Source organism: Prinia subflava, chromosome 12 (assembly GCF_021018805.1).
Source record: "Prinia subflava isolate CZ2003 ecotype Zambia chromosome 12, Cam_Psub_1.2, whole genome shotgun sequence".
In the NCBI taxonomy this organism is placed as follows: domain Eukaryota; kingdom Metazoa; phylum Chordata; class Aves; order Passeriformes; family Cisticolidae; genus Prinia; species Prinia subflava.
Window position 1 is genome coordinate 14,230,765 of NC_086258.1, and position 16,784 is coordinate 14,247,548.

General features: G+C 42.2%; 1 protein-coding gene across 1 annotated transcript in view; it reads left to right on the forward strand.

Annotated features, from left to right (window-relative positions):
- PRKCA (protein kinase C alpha) overlaps positions 1 to 16,784 on the forward strand; it is a 145,199-nt gene that overhangs the window by 118,905 nt on the left and 9,510 nt on the right. Inside the window, exons 9-16 of the mRNA XM_063409077.1 lie at positions 1,733 to 1,876; positions 2,632 to 2,805; positions 3,866 to 3,957; positions 5,507 to 5,569; positions 6,209 to 6,347; positions 12,249 to 12,329; positions 13,681 to 13,788; positions 16,116 to 16,256. Of these exons, the coding sequence (XP_063265147.1) occupies positions 1,733 to 1,876; positions 2,632 to 2,805; positions 3,866 to 3,957; positions 5,507 to 5,569; positions 6,209 to 6,347; positions 12,249 to 12,329; positions 13,681 to 13,788; positions 16,116 to 16,256 (942 nt within the window). The remainder of the gene's footprint in view (positions 1 to 1,732; positions 1,877 to 2,631; positions 2,806 to 3,865; positions 3,958 to 5,506; positions 5,570 to 6,208; positions 6,348 to 12,248; positions 12,330 to 13,680; positions 13,789 to 16,115; positions 16,257 to 16,784) is intronic.

Here is a 16,784-nt window from a genome sequence, read left to right on the forward strand (position 1 = left end):
CCCATTTGTGGGAGCATCACAAAGGCATGGCCAGCAATGCTGCTCCCTTGACCCACGTCTTTATCTTGTACAAAGAATGGATATTGGGATTTTGGAGGTTTTTTCCCTTGTTTTGCTCATGGCTCAATCTTGTGTGGCCTCGAAAGGAGCTTTGTGCTGCCAAGAGCTCCAGCACAGATTTGTCCCAGCAGCCAGATCTGCCCTGGGAGCGTCCCTTGCAGGCTCAGGGATTTAAGCTGACATCTCCCTAAATGTTTGCACAGCACTTGATTCTGATCAGCATCTCCAAGTGCTGCTTTCGTGCAAACAAGCAATAACATTGCTGTGGAAGAAATTCCCCATTCTAAACTGTATTACAAGTTTTTTAATAAAGAAATCTAAACTTGCAAAAATCACATCCCTGTGGCAGGGCACAAGATTTTCTGCACTTATAAAGTTGCAGGAAGAGTCATCCAAGCTGAATATGGTTTTCAAGTGACAGGAGGTTATTTTGTCAGATTATCTGACATTACTGCAAGGGTAGATGGAGTCTGTGAATCGGGTGCCTCTCAATTTTATGGTTTTAAACTCCCCTGAGGAGGGGAAAGTTTGTAACTCCCAGTTTCCAGTGTATGCCAGGCATGGCTTTTAAAGGGAGGTATTGTGTGACTGCAAATAAACCTCCATTTCCATAATTTTCTGTGTCTGTAAAAGAGAGGTAATATACAAATATTGTCCTGTTGAGAAGCAGAGAGAAGAGTAGTTATCCTGAATGATAAAAAATGCATCACTGGCAAAAAGTAAATTAACCATATTAAAGGTTATTAACCAGACCAACACACCAGACAGATGAGGAAAGCACTTATATCCCAAAGAATTATTAAACCTTATTGGCTTTGCTTCTGCTGGTATATGGGATTATTATGAGGAAAAAAAAAATTAAAAAGGGTATTATCTTGTAGCCTGCATTATCTTTTGGTGAGTCTTACTTTTTTCTCTTCTATTAACTCCAAGATTTGAAATGCAGCTTACTTGAGCCATGCCGTGGTGTCTCATGTGAAATACTGAGACTTGCAGCCTCCTGTAAACCAGAGTGTCTGGCGAAGGCAGAGCCCTTGTCTGTAATTCCAGATCAACCCTTGATTGAAAATCAAAGTTGATTGTACTGCTGGTTTGAAAGTGGCCATGTTCATCTGCATTAATTCTCATGTGTTGTGGGAGTTTTTAATGCAGGTTCTTTTTCTTAGTGCATGTCAAAATTCTCTTAACTCTTGCTATGCAGTGACTTGAAGAATTCCATTTTAAATGGGAATGTTTTGAGGAGGTTGTTGTTATCCTAAAATACCTAATGTACATTACAGCATGGTATTTTTGGATAGCCTCTTTTCCTTTTTATTTCAGGACAAAAGCACCATTTAAGCTGCTTTTGGCATGAAATTAAATGATCATTTTTTTATTTTGTTTCTGGGCTTTGCTTTGGTTTTGCTCTTTTAACCAGATAAACATATCTGCTTTATCTGGTTCTACATGAACACAAATTTCCACTCTAATGCCCTCAATAATGCCCAAAGTATTGCTGGAATGAGTCTTTGAAGGTGTGCCTGTGCATATTTTGTTATGCAGCCTTTCACCTGGGAATGGCACCTCAGACCATTTCCAGCTCTGCCTCCCACCCAGAGATGCCCTGTGCCAGGAGAAGGGGCAGTTCTCACTTTGCTGTTTCTGTGTGTGTATGTGTGTGTGTGTTCTTCAGAAAGCCAAACTTGGGCCAGCTGGTAACAAAGTCATTACTTCAACAGAAGACAAGAACTCAAGTGTGCCATCCAACAATCTGGACAGGGTGAAGCTGACAGATTTCAACTTTCTCATGGTTCTTGGAAAGGGGAGCTTTGGCAAGGTAGGAATTCTTCAGAATTAATCCACTCACTTTTCCTTTTCCTTTTTTTTTTTCATTTTCCTTTTTTTCTTTCCCTTTTCCTTGAGGAAGAATGAATAAAGAGCTCTCTAAGATGCCAAATCCAGAGTCAAAAGGATTTTTGAGGAAGCGTTTTGTAACAGGGAGCAGGGTCATTCCCCCTAAGGCTTAGCAGACTTACATCCTGATTGGCAGTTTTCTTGAAAAAAATAAAAATAAATTTAAAAACTCAGATTGTTAGGCAAGATGGGATCTTGCTGCTGACTTTCAGATCCTCACTTCTCTGCAGTTTCAAGGAAATTATGTCTGCTTTTCTGGCTTTAATACCTGGGTCACTCTGCCCGTTCAGGAAGTCACCAGCATTGGTATGGGTGAATATTGGAAATAAACCCAGGAATTGTGTGTATATATATTAGAAATCCAATAGCTGAGAGAACAGACTGCTATTTTTCTGCCTGTTTGAACAAAACTCAGGTGATAAAATGCCCTTTACTGAAGAAGTCTCTTGGGACTTAACATTTCATCAGCCCTTCAGCAACGAGTCCACAATCAACCAGCAGGTTTGGGCACAGGCTGTCTGAAATGTGCAGCGATCACGATTTTGGAGTTTTGATCAAATTTGTCTGTACAAATTAAAAGAAAAACTGGCTTGCCATCTCTCTAAATCTTGAGACATCTGAGTGACCTTCCCTGCATGGCCTGGGGGGTTCTCACGCCGCTGTTTCTCCTCCGTGCAGGTGATGCTGGCAGACAGGAAGGGCACGGAGGAGCTCTATGCCATCAAAATCCTCAAGAAGGACGTGGTGATCCAGGACGATGACGTGGAGTGCACCATGGTTGAAAAACGAGTGCTGGCACTGCAGGATAAGCCCCCGTTCCTGACACAGCTCCACTCTTGTTTCCAGACAGTTGTACGTGAGCTCTGTCTCTCTTGCCACCCCGCTGTTCCCCAGGCTGTGTGGTGATGGATTTTATCCCTCTGTAACATTTATTATCATCCAATCCATGTGTGGTAGTCTCTGCACATAGAAAATGGTGAGGATATCCCACATGTAATTACTCCTTGTATCTTAAATATAAAACATAATTTTAAAGATTTTGCTTCATGCAGTCGTTCGAGCAGGCCAGCATGGCAATTCCTAAATGTAATTAAAAGTGCTTTGCTAAGTCAGAGCCTCAAGCCCAGATTCACAAAAGTTCCCAAATATTTTTAAAGCTCTGAGGATAGTAGTTGAAAAGTCTTAATGGCTGTTATTATATCTTGGGGTTATTAGTCATGAATCGGTGTTGGTGGATATAATTTAGTTTTCTGTCACTTCTGGGTGACACTGAGGGGCTTTTTTCTTCTTTCATTATAAATATGTGAAGTGGGTATTTGCCCATCACATTGCAAAACATCTCCCAGTGACACATTTGAGGGTGGATCTGATGGCCCAGTGTCACTGTGCCAGCCTCTGGGATGACGTGGAATTATGGAATTACTGAGGCTGGGAAAGTCCTCTAAGATCACCAAGTCCAACCATCAGCCCACATTCCCCACAAAACCATGGCCTCAAGTGCCACATCCACACCATCTTCCAAAGGAAAACTCACTAGGAACAATCAGAAATGGCCTCAAAGCAATTGGGAATTTTTGGCCATCTTTAATTTTTTGGTTTTTTTCATTTATTTTTAAAGACAGGTTTTTCAGACTGAGCTATATTTGTATAATTCTTGAAACGGTTGGAGACAAATAATCAGTAAAATGTGACACTAAAATTGGCAAAACTAGACAGATCTCATCAATCATTTACTCCTGAAGGTTGAACAAAACATTCCGCTTCCATTTCCTGATCTATAATTTTTTCCCAGTCCTAATAATCCTAAAAGCTTTTTAATAACGTGCTAGTGACTTTTTTTCCTTTTGGCTGATCAATGAATATCTAATATTGTCTCTAATGTATTTATGTGCTCTTTAATACCTTTCCCTAGGACCGGCTGTATTTTGTGATGGAATATGTCAATGGTGGGGATCTCATGTATCACATCCAGCAAGTAGGAAAATTTAAGGAGCCTCAAGCAGTGTGAGTGTTCATGTATTTAAATCAAAATCATCTTGATTTTACACTGTAGGAGGATTTGGTTTCATCTCTTCCCTGGCTCAGGATGAAGTCCAGGCTGGCCTTTGTTTGTTTTTAAGGCCCAAAGTCTGGACTTTGTGTTAAAAATGTTGTTTGAGCACACAGACCAAAGGTAGCTGTGCCTTTATTCAAAAGTCCAGCACAAACAAAGGCAGGAGAGGCTTACTTGAAAAGTGACAAGAATTTAAGCAGGGCAGCAGGAAATTAAAGATGTTACTTCATATTCTGATGTTGCTTTTAAAATCAAATATTTAAAAAAAAACAGTGAGTAGAACACTTCAGTCTGAATGAGTGCTGTGGAGAAAGGCAGTACAAATAGATTCAGCATTGTAATATAAATTACAGTTTATGCAAGATAAATTCAATGTATAGCTGGTAAGAATTTCTGCGATATATTTGTGAGGAGTTAATAAGGAATTAGGAGCTGTTTATCTACATGATTCTTTTCAGGTAATTGTACATCTGGCACATCAGTGAGCAACTGAAAATGATCTGTAGCATATTTAAGAGTGAATAGATCCATCAGTACCATTTTAGCCATCCCTATAACACCTCATCACCACTTGGTACTGTTCCATAAATCATTTACTAATGAAACTCTAAAACCAAGGGTGAACAACTGCTTCAAGCATTCAGTTAAAATAATTTCCCATATTGATTTAAGCAGTTGGGGCTTGTTTAAACCAGAGGCCTTCTATACAGAAGTATTTCAGATACAGACAAACATTTTAACAACTCTCTGAATCAACCCGAGGTGGTGTCAGATCTTCCTCGGCTCCCAGCTAATTCAACTTGCCAACACTTGACAAAATCTGTGGTGCTTCATGGCAGCTTCTGCCTGTGCTGCATCTTCACAAACACCTCGGATCGAGTGCTGCAGAGCTCAGTGGCTTCCTCTGCCTTGTGCTGAGCCTAAAAATTAATCTCATCTTTAAATAATCCTCTCGCACGTAATTCGCACGGTTCCACAGCAACCAGCTCCAAACAGCCACCAGTGTTCTATACCTCTTAACTGCATTCAGCAATTATGGTTTATGTGGTAATCATTTTAATTAGCTTCGTGTAATTAATCCATTAACAGGCTGTATAAAGGAACGCTATTTCTGCAAATTATTTCATGCCATATGAATTGCAATGTACATTGAGCTGCATCCTGAATTCATCAATCTGTGATTAGAGATAAGGACCTTTGCAGCAGAGTTAGTGCAAAAAAAACCCCTGTGCTCCAGCTGCACCATTTTTTGTGGTCCAGGGAGCCATTTCCCAAATTTTGTTTTAGATTCTGCATTATTTTATCATCAAATACTCAAAAATGTATCAGTTAAGGTCCAGCTGAAGTGATACATCTTTTATGTCACCTGTATATATCCACTATAAATTACATATTTCATATGCTGCTGTATTATCATCCTTTACCATGATTCATTTCCAGTTTATTTTGCCAGAAGAAGATCATGAGGCAAATCTGTTGAGGTTTTTTTTTCCCACACAGGTTCTATGCAGCTGAGATCTCAATTGGGTTATTCTTTCTCCATAACAGAGGGATTATTTATAGGTGAGTATGATCTGACATAAGTAATTTATGAACTATTTTTAAAATCTCAAAAATACCAGTTTCTTGAACATTTCAGTGTATTTTTAAAACAGAAAGCCATCAGTGTAGAGCTCTTTTTGTTGTGTTGCTGCTGGTGAGATGGAAACCCAAGCCCTGTTCAGCCTGAGTTTTCTGACCCCTGTGCTCTGCCCTGCTCACAAAAAACCTCTTGAAAATGGAAAACTTTATGGTTTGTATTTCTGTGTGATCTTTAATAACATTAAGGATCATTAACATTCAATGAGGGGTCAGACACAGCCACCTCTTCATTCACTGCCCAGCCCAGAGCAGCTGTGGCTGCCCCTGCATCCCTGGCAGTGCCCAAGGCCAGGCTGGAGGGGTTTGGAGCACCCTGGGACAGTGGAAGGTGTCCCTGCCATGGCAGGGGTGGAATGGGATGGAATTTAAGGTTATTTCCATCCCATTCCAGGATTTTAAGGTCATTCTTAGATGTGTGCCCAGCTTCCTCCCAGCTGAGCCAGCCCCACACATGCACCTTGAATTTCCTCCCCCCAGAGAGCTGCAAATGTTCCTTATTCGGATTAAGCTCACCCTAGCTGATCCCAAACATTAACCTTAAATTACTGTGATTCTTCTCAGAGATCTGAAGTTAGACAATGTGATGTTGGATTCAGAAGGACACATTAAAATTGCTGATTTTGGAATGTGCAAGGAGCACATGTTGGATGGGGTAACAACCAGGACCTTCTGTGGCACTCCAGACTACATCGCACCAGAGGTAAATATTGACCCTTTCAAGAACCTTTTAGTCTCTTAAAGGAAATTGTTCCTCCACATTTGATACCATTGGGTTTGGATGGCTCTAACTCTGGATTCTCCATGGATGGCACCATTTAACTGCTGCAGGTATATTGGATATATTTGTAATTAATGCAGTGTAATCAATAAGACTTCACTATTTGAAGAAATACCTATTCAATTGAAAACTATCTTTTTATAAGATTTTGTTCATGGAAAAAAACTTTAAAAAAGCTCAGACTTACCAACTTCTGATCTTAAATTTGCAGCCTGGAAATACTATTACACTAAACTTTGCAATTTGTGAGGTTATACAAACATCATGGGTGTTGCTGAGAGTAGCAAATATTTCACTGAGAGCAAACAATGCTGCTTTAATCTGTTCCTCCACAGGTTCACACAGCTGCCAGCACACTTTGATTTAAAGGATTATTTGGCATTTTCAGGAAATCACAAACCACTCACTGGTTTTTGGGAAGGGGCTCGTGAGGTCTTGAAGATTTTGCTGACCTCTCTGTAAAACCAGTGTGGTCTTCTCCAGGCACAGGTGCCACGAGCTGCTGCTCTTCACCTCAGGAGAGCTCCTGTCATTGAAGGCCTCTTCCAAAATCTGAGAGATCAAGCCTTGGGTGGAGTTGTTGTAATAAATTCATAATTTCCCTTGAGTTTTCTGTGACTTGGCCATACCAGTGCAGCTTTCAAGCCACTGAAAATGACACTGAACCAACTGCAGTGGGTCTAAAATGCAAATATGATCATGAGAAGCTCAGTTGTGCTTTAAGGCACTGGGATAAATACGAGCTTAGAGTTAAGACTTGGAGTCTGGATATGATTTGTATTTCCATAGTCGAGGTCTAAAGAATTGAAAACAAGCACATGTGGTGATTTGGATATAATTCAAATATATGAATATTAAAATCTGGTCTTTGTGCATACTGAGCTTTCAGGAGTCTTGATTTGTTTGGCAGCAAATTTGATGCAGGAGGCTGGGTCCTGGTCCAAGAGACTCAGTTGTTCTCTGAGTACTGAGCAAGAGGCAGCTCTGGCTGAAGCATTTCTGGCTGTAATTGAATGTTTGTTGGAATAGGGGAGATTTATACACGGACAAGTAAATTAGTGTCTAAGGTGAATTTTGTCATCTCTGTGAAATCGGAATGAAAAACAGTTTGGTTTTTTCCCGGTTGCTAATTCATGCTTTTCAGAGTGAAATATTGTGTATTATACACCCTTATTTTTTTCACCATTTGGTGTTGCTTGCAGCAGGATATCAGAACAACCAGAGTAGTATTTCATTTTCTTCTGTCAAAACATAAATGAAGCCAATATTACAAATTAAAGTGTCCTTTCTGTGGCAATTGACTTGTACCAATTAATGCCAAAGAACATTTTGTCAATACCAGAATGCTCAGTGTGGGTCAATGCTGGAGGGAATTATTTCACTTTATTTGGAAATTTCATATAAAGAAAAAATCCTTTTACCAAAACATCCAGTAAGTGAGAGAAAATTAATCTGTTATCTTACAAACAGATTTGATTTTATTTTGTTTACTTGGCTGATTTTCTTTTGTCTCTGAAGACATTATTGTGACTGACAGTTTGCTAACTAGTGCTGTGGTAAACTTCAAAGGAACGTTCCTCTTTCACTTCCAGGGGTGTTCCAGCCTATGTTTCCATGGGCTAAAATTTATAAATTTCTAATAGATTTTAATGAGAATTCATTTGCACGGTCACATTCTCTGCTGGGTGGAGATAAAGGAGCTAAATCGAAATAAACTCTGAAAGGTATCTGGAGTGGAATCCTGTGAGTGGGCTGCACTCCAACGTGGAGAATCAGCCCTTTTCAGCAGCGTTTGGGGAAGAATGTGGTGGCTCTCGTGGGGCCTGGGGGAGCCCACGCTGCCTCTGCAGGACCTGCCCACAGATGGATCAGGGAACACACAGCTGCCAGGACCCTGCAGGGACAGCTCAGCCGGCGTCCCCTGCCCCAGCTCTGTGTGGAAAAGCAGAGGAGTGCAGTGCTGCCTTCAGCAGAGTAAACCCCCCAATTTGGTGTGCTGCAAAATAATGTTTTCCTTTTTTTCTGAGTGGGAGAGTTGCCATTTGCTATTACCTAGGTGTAGGGCTGGAATTATTGTTAATTTTGCTACGCTGTGCAATTTGAGGAATGTGCAGAGGTTAAACTGGTGGGATCCCAGGTCTGACAGCTTCTCTCAGGCAGAAAGTGGTTATCTTGTACAGAGAATTTCCTGATGTGCTGAACTTAAATATTTATGGTCAGAGTGGTAAAATAGCTGTGAAATCAATTAGTACTTGGTGTTTCCTTGACCAGTCAAGAGAGACAGGAGGAGATGAATGTCAAGGGGATTAGGGGGAAGGGATTCTGCCAGCACAGAACCCCACATCAGCATCCCTGCAGCAGCCACAGTGCTGATTTTGAATTTCAGAGGAATTTAAATTAGAAACTCCATTTCCCTTCTCTTCCGTCTCACAGCCCCAAGACCTTCAGTTCCAACCTTGAATTTGCCAGGATTGTGAGAGGTTTGGAAAGTGAATTTGACTGTTTCTTGTGCTAGTAATATTTATTTCTTTTAATAACTGAGTTTTAACTTTTCCAGCACATATCATATATGCTCACAAAAGATTTCCTCTTGCCTCTGGGATATAATCTTTTCATCCCAACTGGCTACTAGCTGCAATGATCTAAACATTCCTACAAATTGCTGATATTAATCTCTGTGTCCTGCTCTTAACTCTGCCTTCCTTGGAGGCAAAATAGAGAAAAAAAGGAAAAAAAAGCAACTCCTTCTGCCAATTTTGCTTGATGAGAGAAATTCCTGAGCTCTTTCAGAGTGCTCAAATCCTCAGAACCTGGGAAGGCAGAGCTCTTAATGCATGGCAATAGGTGGGTAAAATGGGACATTTGAAATGCAAAAGGACATGAAAAAGGCAATCATTTAAATTAATGATGGAGAAGGAGGAGGGGAAGAGAAGGATCCCATCAGTTTTCCACTGCTGCCTGGCCAGTGAAAATCAGGATTCATAGGTGGAGGAGGGTACAGGTGTTCATTTCTAGGGACAGGAGCACCCTCACTGCTCTGGTCTGCTGTGCACGCTGTGGTGAGACAGGAGGACGTGTTCACATACCCCCAGTTGCCCTAAAAGAGACCAAAATTTGTGCATGCAGATGGAACGACTTTGGCAGCTGCTGCAAGGCAGGCAGGGGTGGCTTTGAGTGCAGCAGCTGGGAGGTGACACACGATGAATTCTGGGTGATGAGGAGGGAACTGCTGAAAATACAACGTTCAGAACTTGCTGACGTGGTACCAATGCATGTTTGACTGTGCACTGAAGGCTCATCTGCTTCCTCCCACGTGTAATTCCTCCCTTGAAGTGAGCATTCTTCCCTCTGGATTGCAGTTCCCCATTAATGCCCTGAGCAGCTCCAGTGTGGGGAGTTTGTGTGCGGGTTCCACGCGGGATGCGCTCAGTGTGGAATTGAGGTGGCAAACGCTGCTCTGGGTTTCCCTGGGCCCACAGCCTCACCAGGATCCAGCTGCTGATTCAAACTGGGGGTATTTAGATGGGATTAAAGGAAGAAAACTCCCCGTGTACAGCAGCAGTGACAGCTTTTCCCACATGGAGATAACTCAATAGAAAAGGTGTTGTCACTGCGTTTGCAGTGGGACTTTCCCAGCCTTGGGGGCTGTATTTATTCTCAATTTCCACTCTTCCATCACGGGCTGGCTCAGGGGAGGGAGGTGTGTGCCAGCTCAGAGGGGCACTGCTCTGTTCATCAGGTGTGGCATCAAACAGCAGAAAAATTGTTGTGATTCTGACCATCCACTGGAGCTTTTTCCGTGTTAATTCTGCCTCTCCTGATGATTCTGTTTGATATTCTCTCCCAAAGGCAGATTTCATAGGGAGGCTGCATTTCCTGCTGGGAATGTTGTTTAGAGAAGAACCCAGCCTTGACTCACCCTTTGCTGGATAAAAATCAGCATCGAGTCTGTGCTTTGGTACAGCTTTCACTGTAGGACATTGCAGTGCAGCATTCCAGTGATTTCCTCCTCTCAGTAATCCCATCAAAAATCCTTCACAGCAGGGACAGAAGGGGACTGTGGGCTCCTGGACAGACCTGGCTGCCAGGTACAGAACGTTGGCAGTGTGGCAGCATTTTCCTTCTCACTGCTGTGGATCCATCTTTTTCTCATTTGCTAATTGATAGAAACTGTTCCTCCCAAAAACCACATACCTGGACTGCACTTGTTGTACAAAATGTTCTGCCCTTGGAAATCAATGACCTGAAAAATACCCTTTTAATATAAAATTCTCTTTTCCATAAGGCAGGGAGATATTGTCAGAGAAGGACTGAGGGTGAAATGTTTTGTCATTTTCTGTGTGTAAATGCTGGTATTTTTCCTGGATGAAAGTTTGAAAGTGTTTGGTGTTTCAAAAGGCAATATTGATTCTAGTAGGAATTTACTGGTGATGGAAATGGAAGGGAGAGCAACCAAGTATGTCAGCTACTGTAAGATGAAATGAATGTCCCAAATATATTTTTTTAAGCCCATATTACTGCTAAGAGACAACTAATATAGACTGCCTTTATGTTGGGCCTTCCAGATGAGAATCTTATTATCTCTGGTTGTCTAATATATTCCAAAGCACAATTGATTTTGAAATGCTTTGGTTGGAAACGTTGCAGTAATTTTTAAGTCGTGTGCTGCTGTATCTCAGGCAAGGACATATATCCACACAGAGACCATAATTTTGTTTAGTAGCCAGGCAGTCCTGCTTTATTGCACTGGTGACTCACTATTTTCCTGAGCAACTATGGAACTTGGCAGTTCAACTTCTCTTTCAGACAACTAAAAAATTTAGGGTGTGTGATGTGTACTTGACTGGGCAATTTATTTCCCAAAAAATAAAAACACAAGCAAACAGGAAAATGAAATGCAAGCCCCTCTGGAGTTCTGACTGCCTCAGTTCCCTGCTCATTCCAGTGGAGCAGAAATGTTGGAGTGGAAGGTTGTGATGCTGCCTTCAGTGGGGATGGGTAGGGATGTCCTGCATCCCTTCACAATTCAGTTATTTAGGAAGAGATCTGAGGAACTCCTGCACTTCCCAACTGCTCCACACCATCACCAAATGCAGCTCTGAAATAAATGAGCACTGATCTCTGAGGAGGCCTCAATTAAAGAGGATGACGCAGGAGGGGACCCGGGTGCTGCTGGCACTTGCAGCCTTTCCTTGTGTCAGAACTCAATTTGTCCTGCTCTGTGAGTCAGATGTGAGCCCAGAGCATGGAAAATACTTGACATTTCCATTAGTCTGAACAGAAGAACCCCCTTTCTTTTTGGTGGAGCTGGTGTTTCATACTGAGTATCACAATCATGTGGCTTGGGAAGACTTGACTGGGATTTTTGGAGTTTTGCTCTTTTCCTAAATTTTGACTCCTTTTACAGCAGAACAAAAATATAAATATTGAAAAGAAAGGTCTAATTATTGATAGCCCATAATTAAGTGAGCCTCATGATCTCAAACTTTGACACAAACAGTTGGGTAATGGTTTTGCCTTGTCTCCTACAATGTGCTGCTGTACTTCCTCGTTTACTCTCAGATCCCAAGAGCTCCTGAGAGCTGCATTTTCCACAATATCAGGGTACCAAGGGCGTGGGTGGGTTTAGACTCACACTTGCAAAACAATCCAACTCCCACTGGAACCCGTGATCAGCTGGAGTGAGGATTACAGGATTGTCTTTCTGGCCTTTCCCAAGGAAATCTGTCCTCTGCATGTCTCACATGTACCTAATACACCACAAGGCCGGGGGTTCATTAACACAGGGTTTTTCCTTTGTGGTTTCTTTTTGTGATTATGCAGATTATTGCTTACCAGCCCTATGGGAAGTCTGTGGATTGGTGGGCATACGGTGTGCTGCTCTATGAGATGTTGGCTGGCCAGGTAAGGTTCCCCCTCCTTGCTGTGACCTCCTCCTGCCCTCCAAGTCTTCTCTGTTTCAAGGCTCCCTAAAGGTTTAGACCATTACAGGATGAGATTGAAGCCTTTCATTCTGCTGTTATCGCCTTGTACTCTTGACTGACTCAACTGAGAATGTATTTAGGCTTTAAGCTCTTTATGTTGCACCCACATAATCAAGCTCTGCCTTTGAATACGGCTCCTTTGTACTGCAATAATGTTATAAATAGCCATCTTCAGAATTGAAAGGGAGACACTCGAGCAGGAAAATGCATGTCAAGAGGAAGAAATACCATTTAGGAGTTTGAAACCACAGGGAAGCATAATAAGAGTGTGTGTATAAGCTCTGCATTGCAGTTAAGTCCCAAGAATACAGTTTTTGTACTGTGTGTCCTGGGGGTAAAATCTGGGTGTGAGCACTTGGAAATGTGCTCAGTTACAGACCCCTCATTCTGCACAGCTAATGAGAGGCTGCTCTCTGAGTCACTCGGGGAGGGAAGCAACGCTGTGCTGCCATAAATGGCAGATAAGCACCAACTTTAAGGAATTCTCTTGAGTTGAAAAAGATTCCTGCAATTGGATTTCGGTGAGGGTTAGGTAAAGACAGGCATTTCTCAAGCTTAAAACATACATTTGTAACAAATGCCTTCTTTAAGAGTTTCCCTGTGAAATCCCAGTGTACCTTTGAAAAGTTTTAATGTGTAGCAATTGCAGCTGTTAACATTTGCAGGCTGAATTGCAAATATTGGCCATCTGAATGCTTTGGAGGAAAGGAGATTTACCATTAGCTGGGCCTTGCACAGGGCCCATATCCTGGGGATTTATCCATGGGCACTTCCCTACCCCTGGATTTTAAATAACAGTGCAGCCCTTTCTTGTGATAGTCTCAGAAGCAGAATCTACAGCCATGACATAAAACAAACTGGAGTTAACTGGAATTAGGTGAGGAATGGATATACCTCAGCACAAGGTAATTGAAAGTTATTTTCCAAACATCACCCTGTTTTGCCTGTCTGGTGCACAGTAGCCTTAAAAACTGATTAAAGCTGATGACAAAGATAATGCTGCACACACTTCATAAACCTGGCTGCCATTCTGGGGACAGAAATGAACATTTCTCCTTGATTTTGATCTGAGACTGTCAAACACTGAACTTCTGGATCGGCAGATAGCCAGGCTGCAGTTTGCTGTGAGTTTGGGGATTATTCCTGGACAAGGAGCACTGCTGTATATCTTTGTACATAGTGTTGTCATGCCATTTCATAAAAAGTGAAGAATTTAAAAACATAAAAAGGAAAATTCAGGAAGTTACTCACCTGTGATTTATTTCCAACAGCCTCCATTTGATGGGGAAGACGAAGACGAACTCTTCCAGTCCATCATGGAGCACAATGTTTCCTACCCAAAATCTCTGTCCAAAGAAGCTGTCTCCATCTGCAAGGGGGTGAGATAAAATGTTATTTACCATTAAGTTCCTTTCTGGCAATCCTTGTCAGTAGCTGGGTTTGCCTGGCTCTGACACAGCCCTGTAGTATTTAAAAGACAACTTCTGTCAGGCTGTGTTGTCACTCGGTGTCACTGGTGAGTGCTGGGCTCTTGCTGCTGTTCCTGCTTGTTTTATGGAAAGAACAAAGGTCAGAACGAGTAGCTGCCAAATCCAGAGCAGAATTTATAAACAGGGCCATGGTGTGAAGAGTCTCCCCCAGCTTTGCCTCTCGACCTGTGGCAGCACAGCCCTGATTTTGTAGGGTGAGAGGAGTTTAGGAGAATCTTTTTTAAATGTAGATGAAGATGAACTTGTGTGAAAATCTTTAGCATAAATGCAAGGAAATGGTGGAGAAATTCTGACCCAGTGGTACCTTAGTGGCCTAAAATTGGTCTTAGATACTAAATTAATTTTTTTTTTTACTTTTGAGGAAAATAATAGATTTGGCTTCAGGGGATTAGCTTAGGAAAAAAGAATTAATTTGACTTGCCTTTGATTCCGTGTGATTCTCCAGAGCACCATCAGTCTGCAGCTTTTCCAATCCACCACCTGTAATGGGTTATTTGATGTCTGACTTACACTGATAAAACACCACTGCACTTAGTTAATGTGGTATTTACATTCTTTCTATCCTTTTCCACCATTTATGAAGTATTAGACGTGAACTGGATATTAGTCCATTAAAGAAAATCACCAAGGAAAAGAAAAGGTGTTCAGAACAAGGAGGTAAAATGAAAGACCATGCTAATTTTGGAGCTTATCCCAGTGTAGACGTGCTGGCCAACAAAAAATAAACATGATATATTTTTGTAAAGTACATTCAGATTGTTGCCTTGTCGTGAAAATCACACATTCAAACAGCACAGTCTGAACCTGATGTAATTGCCCTGCTTTCAGCTCCTCTGTTTGCTGCTCTCTGGGTGCTCATGTCAAGGGAGGGCAGAAACCTAAAATTACCCTGCACCTTGAGATTTTGGGCAGGTCTCCGTGGTACTGACGTGTTCTTCATCTGTATTAAAAGGATAAATTAATGTCAGGTTTCAGTGGGAATTTTCCCTGAGCTAAGAAGTCGATATGAGAAAGTTTCTGACCCTTGCAGTCAGTGGTAGCTCAGCAGTCCCAGGACTGGGCACCATTGGCAAGACAAACGTGCCCAGTGTGCTCTTGGAATTGATTTGTCTGCTTGACTTCCATTCCACTGATTGAGAGTTTGTTGGTTTTGGTAAATGCAGCAACTTTGGAAAGAATTAAAACTACTAGAATCAATACTCCCATTTTCTTTTATCACCTACTGTTAGAGCAAGGGGTTTGGAAAAGGTAACAAAAATGGGAACATTGCTGTTAATCTTGAAGAAGGTTCTGATTCCTGCCCAGTGCACAGCCACTTCCCAAACCTGCTTAGAGTCACTTTTATTTTAGGTTCAAAATTGGAACCAGATCAACTCAACATTTGGAAGGAGACTAAAGTGGTACTGAGGTTTTAAGAAGATCTGTTGAGGTATAACTCCCAGCAGTACATTAATCATGTATAATTTGTAAAAGAGCTTTAAAAAGTCCCCACAAAACTGGAACTGGGAGTTTAAGGCTACATTGCCCAATTCCCAAGGTACACACCAATTGGAAAATGCTGAGGAACTTGTTAATTAGGGAGCACATTCCAGTTTCTAAGCACGCCAGGCTGGTGGATTTGGGGCTGGTTTTTTTCCCAAGTCTGTTTAATCTCTGTAACTGGGTATAGTATTGACCAGGATGTCATTAAGAATGCAAGGGAGGAAACACAGATTAGATGTTGTCAGCTGAGTGCCAAAGAATTGGAGGCTTTGCAATGAGATGTCTTGAACGAGCTCCAGAAAAATGAAATGGGAGTGTGGGGGGGTTGTACTTCATGGAGCTTTAGTGCCTTGGAATTTATGGTGTTTAATTGATTGTTGAGTTAGGGCAGGAGCTGTTCTGGGGATCTGTAAGATTCAACTGAGAGATTGGAGGTGAAATTCAGGAGGGAGCTGTGAGCCAGCAGGGATGGCAGCGTGTCCTGGGCACCCCCTGCACCTCCCTGCACCTCTGCCCAGTGGGGAAAACTTCCCCAGTGCAGCCCCTAAATTTTTCTTGATTTGCCGTCTCCAGTGATCAAACAAGAAAATTCTTCTAAAAATTCATTTTAGCTTTTTAAAACAATTTTATTAGCAGTGTGTATCTTCAGGAGAGGAGCAAGAGCATTGCAAGCAGGGGAAAGTCGCTTTCCTTCCAGCATTAAATTGAAGGGTTTGGTGTTTTCTTCCCAACAGCTGATGACTAAACATCCAGCAAAACGCCTTGGCTGTGGCCTGGAAGGTGAGAGAGACATCAGGGAACACGCTTTCTTCAGGAGGATCGACTGGGAAAAATTGGAGAACAGAGAGATTCAGCCACCTTTCAAACCTAAAGTGGTGAGTGAGCTGCCAGGACCTTCCCTGCCTGCCTGTGCTCCCCGTGGGGTGAGGCTGCAGATGTGGGCACGGCTCAAACGGGGCAGTTTGATAAGGGCAGAGCTGTCTGTGAGCCTGCTCGTGTTTTGGCACCTGGGGAGCTTTGTGCCCTGCAAAAAAACCTGGCAGGGGTTTGAGCCCTGCCTGGAGGGACACACACGGCGTGAGGAGCTGAAAATGGGGAAAATTGGCACATCCACATCAGCCACTTAAATGTGGTTAACAGCTGCCTCCTCTGAGCAACATCAGAAGTCAGGATCTGACTGAGGGATTTGGATTAAAGGGGTGAATTTCCTCCGTGGTTGGCTGCCCAGCACAGGGGGTTTTATTCCTCATCCTACAGTGGTGTCTGCTCAGTTTGCAGGATTAATCCCTGGTTTATTTTCCGTGTTCATTTCTGGTTTGCACACATGTATCTACAGGAACATTTTAGAAATCCAAGCAAGTGGAAAGATGTCCTTACTCTGAGAACTGTTTGCAAAATGGAAT